The 8,080-nt window shown below is 38.5% G+C and overlaps 2 protein-coding genes across 2 annotated transcripts; one reads left to right on the forward strand and one right to left on the reverse strand.

Annotated features, from left to right (window-relative positions):
• The first annotated feature begins 553 nt into the window (after nucleotides 1-553).
• LOC129809875 (uncharacterized) lies at nucleotides 554-2,128 on the forward strand. The gene is made up of 2 exons (XM_055860016.1): nucleotides 554-874; nucleotides 1,713-2,128. The coding sequence occupies exons 1-2, from the start codon at nucleotides 754-756 to the stop codon at nucleotides 2,021-2,023; spliced, it is 432 nt and encodes a 143-aa protein (XP_055715991.1). The 5' UTR covers nucleotides 554-753; the 3' UTR covers nucleotides 2,024-2,128.
• Nucleotides 2,129-3,196: 1,068 nt separating this feature from the next.
• Nucleotides 3,197-6,127, reverse strand: LOC129809561 (uncharacterized). The gene is made up of 2 exons (XM_055859491.1): nucleotides 5,909-6,127; nucleotides 3,197-3,683 (listed from the first exon to the last, which is right to left on the reverse strand). Exons 1-2 carry the CDS (start codon nucleotides 6,125-6,127, stop codon nucleotides 3,231-3,233), a joined length of 672 nt encoding a protein of 223 aa, XP_055715466.1. The 3' UTR covers nucleotides 3,197-3,230.
• Between the last annotated feature and the right edge of the window lie 1,953 nt (nucleotides 6,128-8,080).

Genomic DNA, 8,080 nt, shown 5'->3' on the forward strand with positions numbered 1-8,080 from the left:
GGAAAGTAAAATTTTCCGTTGCTCTCCCACCAAGTGATGCAATTGTAATTTACATCACGCTTTCTTTTTTTCCAATCACAGCTCTTGTTTTTGATCAGCATCATCCCCAATCGTTGAGGAAGGCAGAGTGAAAACCGGTAAGTAGATATCTCAATTAGAAATTGCGAAAAGTACGTTTAGAAATTTATTTGGCATATGTTATATCTCAATTGAAGATAGTTATTGGAAACTCAATATCTTATATTTATGTAGTTAACTCATCATGGATCGTCTACCTGTTACCAGACATTAAATGCTTAATAAATGCAAATTTAATCAAAAGAGCCGGTAATAGTTTGTCTATTGCATATTATTATAACATTTTCAAATATTTAAAATAGAAAAAAAAGTATATGATCGAGTTGTTTAATCATTCTAAGAAATTTGAATAAGATCACATTTTGATCTCTATAGATCAACTTAGATTTTTATCTGGTTGAATCCCGAGTTACTAAGAGCTGTACAGGGCTGTGTGGGCTCAGTTTATGGTGCCGAAGCTGAACCGAAGTATGGGATATTGAAACCAGAGATTGGAGGAAGAAGAAAAAACCGAGTCATGTAGTTGGGTATAAAAGCAAGTGGCCTAGATCACCTCACACCAAATCACTTTCACTGTTTGTGGCGATCGCGCGTGTTTTTAAGGAGATACGATTTATTCGTGGTTTTTTTTTTAAGTGTTAATTGGTTAAGTGGACAATTATTTAGTGAGGAAGAATGAAGGTGCTCTCTGTGATCTTATTGTGCGCTGTGGCGATGGCTGCTGATAACAAGGCACCACCCACTGAGGATGGAATTAAGATCTACAAGCGTCTCATCCCTGCAGATGTTCTTAGAGGTAGGTTTGTGCGTCAGCTCTCTTTAGACAGCTCCCCTTACCCCTCCCTCGATCATGTGGTTTGCCTTGGGCAGTTGCAACTTGTCTGACGCCCCGATTTCGAAGGTGCTAACCAACAGTCGATCAATTAGTCGCCTCCTGAAGGTGAAACGGACGACTTTTTTGCAACTCTCGCGCTCTCTTTGTTACCTACCCGAACCATCCAGGTGAAAGTGAGCTCGAGCATGGCAACTGATCTCAAATTGAGACATACCTCGCACCCTCCCAATATGTATATGACCTTTCAGAGCACTGTTCCGCAACACCCACTTCAGATTTTTACACTATTCCAACAATATTTGAACAATGACAGGTTTTTTTTTGTCAATTTATTTTAATGTGACTAACTTGTAACTAATTTGAGCAAATGGCCTCCAATTGACCAACCTCACTTAGTCTCTTTGAACTCTCTATGGGATCAAACTTTTTAGATGATGTTTAGTGACTGCGGAAAGTTGCGAAAATTCCGTTGTTATTTTTTTTTTTTTAATATAAATTTACTATTTTAGCAGCTCCATAGTTCTCCATTGTATTGCGTTTGAAGTAGCGTGTCATGTCTCACAATATTGTCACAATGTTTATTTCTTAAGAGACCGAAATCATCGTCATCCGGCCAATTGTAGTGAACAACAGAAACATTACATGAATTGAGACACTGTGCTCACATACTTCATGTCTATATTGGGTAATTGAATGAGAATTGAGACAAATCAGCGTCATCGGATTATCTCTACCCCACCTTAAGACTACAAACGCTAAACAAAACCGTGCTAATTAATTTGTTTATTTTATTATTCAGACTTCCCTGGAATGTGCTTTGCCTCCACAAAGTGCGCCACAGTTGAGCCTGCAAAATCATGGGATCTCACACCATTCTGCGGACGCTCAACCTGCGTCTTATCTGACGATAAAGAACCAAAATTGCTGGAATTGGTGGAGGACTGTGGACCCCTGCCATTGGCCAATGACAAGTGCAAATTGGATACTGAGAAGACCAACAAAACAGCTCCATTCCCATACTGCTGTCCCCACTTCACGTGCGAAGATGGCGCTAAGTTAGAATATCCCGATTTCAGCAAGGGTCAGGAAGCTCCTCCAGCTAAAAATTGATTTGCTCACCCCATTCCCCTGTATCCTCAGTTTCCATCCACTGAAAATGACGATGTACACCCCTCGAATTATTTAGATCCCAATAAAACACACCATTACATTGTCTCACGGATGGTTTTATTTCACCCATTTCACCAATAGAATATTTTCACAGATCCTTTTACAAAAGACAATTATTCTAAGTCAAACTACGTTGTTATGGATTACACCGATTACACCCGTGATACCAATAAAAGTCAAATCCTGTCGATGATGATCCGACTGCGATGATTTATAAAAAAAAATGTTTTTAAGCTTCTTGAAATATATTTGACACTCAAACACAAGAAAACGTATTTGACGGAAGTAGCCATATGCAATGAAGTTAGTTATAAGTGAAATCACCGTTGGATGGCTCTGTAACCTGGAAATTATGCATTAGCGCCCTCATACGTAATTATACCAAGTAAATACGGTTGAGTTGGTAAATTTCAAGAAATTTCATGAGTTTCCGCCTAAAGTAGATGGCGACTGCTGTGAAATTTCTGAAATTTTACCATCTCTACAGTAGAGTCTTCTAAATTCGAACGCTTGGGGGTGTTGAAATTACATTTCTTACCTCAGAAATTAAAACGATATTTTCAAAAATAATGGATTTTATATGTGAGATAATTGTACTTTGAATCAAACTCCTGTACTTTCTCATAAATTGAATGTATTCGCTTTTCATTTTGATTATAATGTGGGTAAAATATTCAGGAAGCTGCAGAGAAATATGACTCTCGTTCACGATTTTTAACATACAGTAGACTCTCGCTAATTCGGCTCTATTAAGATCGGGATACTTTTTAATTCGGGCAGCAGTTAAATTTGAAAAAAGTTTGTTAATATCTTCCAGATTTGATTCTGATTATCGAATGAAGCAAATATCTTTAAATTAGCCACGGTTTGTCTTATTTGTGATATGATTTTGCATTATTAAGAGGTTTTCATGAGATTTATAATAAATATGAGTGTAAACTTAATGTGACTATACAAATGAACAAAAGATCGTTGCATTTCAAACAGTTTGTCGCCAGAATTTTTCTCTAATTCGGGTGACATTTCAGTCCCAAATGCCCGAATTTGAGAGAGTCTACTGTAACCTACTTTTGACATTTTGAATTCAACGGACGTTCGAATGTGAGAGGTTTAGATTTTTAAGAGATTCTACTGTATTTGATTACCCCTAGCACAAGGCCCCCTGGTAGGCAGCTTGATCGAGTGTTGTCCGTGAACAGAAAATCTCTGCCGTGACTAAATTGGACGGAAATGCAACTACCCTAAGGTCTCCATTCGATGCGATTTGAAGCGCAGTGGCGGCCAATCCGACTGCTTGATATTCACCGGTAATCGGATTGAATTGGGAACATCGAGTTCGTGCTAAAATGCATCCTGTTGCATTCCCGAGAAGTGCTACACGACCTGCTTGGCTTAGGGCGAAGGTGGGGTTAACTGCTAGGGCCTGGGTCATACATTCATCCATCAGTCTGACACTATTCATTCGTCTCACGCACTGCACGAAGGCACAGTGACCCGAAAAGCAGAGTGTCGGAGACTGGCCGGGCTGTAGCGTTCCAATACAAGGGGCGTATGTAGTGTTGACGAGGTACATCGTTGCACACTGACTAAGTAAAGCCACCTACAATAAGACAGTTGAGGTGGAGAATCAATTTGAAAGATTCATTATAAGTACACACAGAAAAAAATGTGCTAAATTTTATACCTAAAGTTTGAATTCGGTTGCTTAATTTTAAAACGTTATGTTATAATGGCTGATCTTATATCCTTATTATTCTATAATGCTCTCTCTATTCCGAGCAGAATCGTAAGGTTTGAAATTTGAATACTTGAAGTACTTGAAATCCTAACTTCCATACTATACCTCAGAAATATTATACAGTCGAGTTCCTCAAATTTAAATGATGGTTGAGTTCAAAATGTAAAATTTGAGGTTATGTGAAGAAAGTTTTGAGTGAAGTCTGAATTAGAACTATTTTTCTCTGTTCTTTCCTCAATATTATCGTATTTTGCAAGAATTGACGGAAACACTAGACCTTTCTTGACTTTCGCAATTTTATTCTTTACGACGTTTCGAGGATGAATGTCCTGTTCATCAGGTATCGAATTTTGTTGGGAAAATCACGTACAGGCGGGAAATGGTTACACTTTTTTGGACTTGGATCACAGATTGCACTTTAAAGTTCACCATTCGACTGATCGACACAGAAGTGTTTCCGTCAATTCTTGCTACACCCCATCGGACCGAAATTCTTCACATTATCGTATTTTATTAACTTCCACAACAAATTCCATTTCTTTAACTATAAATGTGGAGCTCAGAGGCAAAATGACACATATCCCAATCCGCAAAAAATTACTCTGACTCAAAAATGACTGATTTTTGGTGTACAAGAAATGGTCAAAAATATTACTCCTAATTGGAATCTTAAAAATTAGTCGTATTCGCGTCGTATTTTGGTCACAGCATTACTCAAGATTGAATTAGTAATATTATCGTTATTTTACGGTTCTAAAGTTTACTCTGCCATGCGGTAACAAAAGCGACTCCAAACGACGGTCTTTTTCCGTTCAAAAACTGATGCGCAAAAAATAATGCATTTGGCGTCCTTCTCTTCCGCATAGGTACGAAATCGACGTACGCACTTTGAATGATGACGTTAAGTACACTTCACAACTTTGTATTGCACTACCACCGTAGACACTATTTTCTGAACAATTCATCACATTTTCTGTCGTTTTCTAGTACGTTCTACAGTAGACTCTCGCTCAATCGGCTCTTTTTCAATCGCGCGAAAAATTTTGTTGACAATTTTCACGTTTAATTATAAAGCTGATTTGCTCAAATTCGCTGTAGTTCTTCCTATTTTATCATGATTCTTTTTTGAGCGCCTTTTATGGAATTTAAAAAGGCTTTGATGCCCAAATCTATCTATAAACCGGATGACATTTTGCCCCAAATGCCCAATTGAGAGAGAGTCTACTATATGTAAATTTCTCTATTTTTTCACTAATTCACTACTCGCATTTGCGATGATTTTTGCCATTCGACTATTGCTGAATGACAAAAATTGCCTAATTTTCACTTAATTCCTGTCGGCACTGTACTTTTTCGAATCACAACACACATGCCTACCGGGAGAGCTTTTCCTCCCAATGCGCACTATAATATTGTTGAGAAAACACGCGAAAATATCAATTACTTTGCGAATTTACAGCACTGAATAGTTCTATTTGCCATTTGACAAGTTAAATTACCCCTCAGATATACCCAGTGAGGGGAAGATTTTTTATAGGGACACTGGAAGTTATTGGAAGTCGGCGTCGTATTTTAGTCGTGAGCGAGTAATTTCAGAGTTATTATGACGCCAAATGACTTCCGTAATTACCGTCATATTATTCCCCACTTACCTCATTCGACTCTCTGACGACCGTCATAGGACCCGATTTTGGAATTCAGAATACATACATCCAACGGTAATCTTACTCCAAATTGCTATTTGGGTGTGGACTGATTTTTGAAATTTAAAATTTCCAAAATTCTACAAATATGATCTCTTGAGGCTGGGGTGATTATTATAAGCTGTTTTGAACAAAATTCTCAACAAAATTAAACTAAATCATATCCCAAAAATAGTTTCACATCCCTTATAATACCTATTTAGACTATGGAGTCTATGTCTTGTAGGTCAAAAGCGCTGAGGAATTATGTGTTTGATCAGGAATTTGAACATGTCGTAAAGTATTTTTTCTAAGATTTTTTCTCTAAAACAACCTTCTAGAAACCTTCGGTGTAATAATTTTCTTTACAATTTTTTCTGTGTGCAAGATGCTTTAATGCCATACCTGTGCTTCGCCTGGAGCAACTGATCCTGCACGAAAGAAGCATCCATAACAGGCATCTCGCGTAGTTGTGGTGACCTGCGTAGAGTTGCAGAGAAGATTGAGAAGAGACAGAAGTTTTTGCGTATTTTGAGGACACTTGAGGGCACTTTTGTTAAAATAACCGATCGATTGATGGTTCCCGAGCACAAAGAGGGTCATCAGAGTCCATGAGAGGTGCATCGTACTAGACTGGACAGACTGAGATGGGTACTTGGCTTATTGGGATGTTCGCACTAGACACCTTCTCGGATGAGTGCATATGAAAAGAGGTGCTTTCATCTGGAAAACAAACATTTTTCCCGCCTTTTTCCCGTTTTGCTATCTATTATGTATTGACTTTTTTTTCTGCTGAGATTAGACTAAAAAGCCTTTTGTTTAGCAATCAAATTTCACTTTTATGCAAATAATTCATTTGCAGAGATTATAAAACTCTGTCAATGACTCACCTTTATAGCTTATAAATATCGCACGATCGTTTGGATGAGCATTTCAATAACGCACGTGTGCGTGCATCGGAATCTTTAGGTAAGTCAATAACGGGCTGAGATTAAGGTGAATGCAGCAGACCTCCAAACTTGAAATAACTCTGCAGTTTAGTTTGGATTTCTGGAAGCTTCATCTACTTCCGGAATGTGTGAAAGGAAACTAGGAATTTTTATCCATTGTTCATTTCCGATTCCATTGTGGTTGTTGCACGCTTTTGCATTGTTTAGTATGGAGAACCATAAAGCTAAATGGGGGTAAAAGCAACAATCCTGAATTGGTAGCTATGGGTCCAAGAAACCAGAGGAGGAATGAGGAAGGAGATGGGAAAATAGGGTGGTTAAATGTCATTTTCCGGTGTTTTAATATCTAAGAGGTGAAGAAGAAGAGGGTAAAATAAAAAGAACATGTTGAAGAGAATATTCGAGAGAGCACTTTGCATTCATTTTGTGTCGTTAAAAGCACTACAGCACTACATTTTATCCATTGGATTTTATAACTGGTTATATGTATATTTTGGGGAGACACTACAATAAATTGAATTTGCATGCGACTGGGAAATAAATTGCATTTTTCTTCAGTAAGAAGAAGGAATCACTCGTGAAACAACACCCATAACACTCCTTTTTCGCATCTTTCCCTTCAGTGTTCTGCTATATGGAAGATCAAAAAGGTAGGTGATATACCCATCTCTTTTAGAAAATGTTGGCAAGGTAAAATATCGATGGTGGGAATTACCTTATACTAATTTTTCACTCAATTCCTTCGATACGTTTTCCCATTTTTCGATGGGACCAATTTTCCTGGCTGTCACACGTGAAAATAGATGACGATGGTTGAAAGTTCAGGAACTCCAAAATTATTTCAACAAATTAAATCCAAACATATTCCGGTAATCCACCACTGAGCCACTCTCTTGCTGTTCATTTGGAGAACTCCCAAGATAATCATTTAATCATTTCTGTCGTCAAATCTTATTTTTGCGCTATATACCCAACATCCTCCAGATATTATGTTTTTCTCCACTTGTTGGCACACCAATGCCTTCCTTGCTCCCCCCTCGAAGTGTATGATTTTCATTTTATCATCACCAACATAATCACCCTCTCCTCTTTCTCCCTCTTGAAAAAACGTACCCTTCCCAAATCCCCTTTAGTACCATCCCCGCAGCAGCTGTATATATCTGTCTCGTGTTTTTTCCTCCGACCGCGTGAATTTTCAAGGAGCTCCGGCAGGATTTGACAGTGGTAATGAGGGTGGATGAAGGATTCTCATGCTAAATCTTCTCATACTTGTACACTCAACTCCCGACCTCCTGCGAATCCTCTCTCAAATCCACGTTCAAATGAACTCCGTATACCACATTTGCCTCAACACTCAACCCTCATTTCTCTTGGTCGTGGTCTTGAATCGCAGTGAAAGTGTTACACCCTGAAACCATTATAAAATCGGAGTCCAAAAGAGAAGAACGTGATTTCAGCTGTGCCGTTAACCGCACAATGGATTTGGTTTCTCTGCCGGCACGATTCCAACACTCTTGTAGTATATATGTAGGGAAAATTGAGGGTGGCCGGGAAAGTTCTTTAGTACTTCCAGTGAGTTGCTTACCCATCGTCACCCCCATGACCCCAGAGTGTGGATGCAAAACTT

This window comes from Phlebotomus papatasi, chromosome 1, assembly GCF_024763615.1.
Source record: "Phlebotomus papatasi isolate M1 chromosome 1, Ppap_2.1, whole genome shotgun sequence".
NCBI lineage: Eukaryota > Metazoa > Arthropoda > Insecta > Diptera > Psychodidae > Phlebotomus > Phlebotomus papatasi.

Excerpts from the sequence above, each read along its gene's own strand:
- LOC129809875 (XM_055860016.1), top strand. The coding sequence starts at position 754 with ATGAAGGTGCTCTCTGTGATCTTATTGTGCGCTGTGGCGATGGCTGCT. Across the intron at positions 875-1,712 it reads CCCTGCAGATGTTCTTAGAG|ACTTCCCTGGAATGTGCTTT; the intron begins GTAGGTTTGTGC and ends TTTATTATTCAG.
- LOC129809561 (XM_055859491.1), bottom strand. The coding sequence starts at position 6,127 with ATGCACCTCTCATGGACTCTGATGACCCTCTTTGTGCTCGGGAACCAT. Across the intron at positions 3,684-5,908 it reads TTGCTCCAGGCGAAGCACAG|GTGGCTTTACTTAGTCAGTG; the intron begins GTATGGCATTAA and ends GTCTTATTGTAG.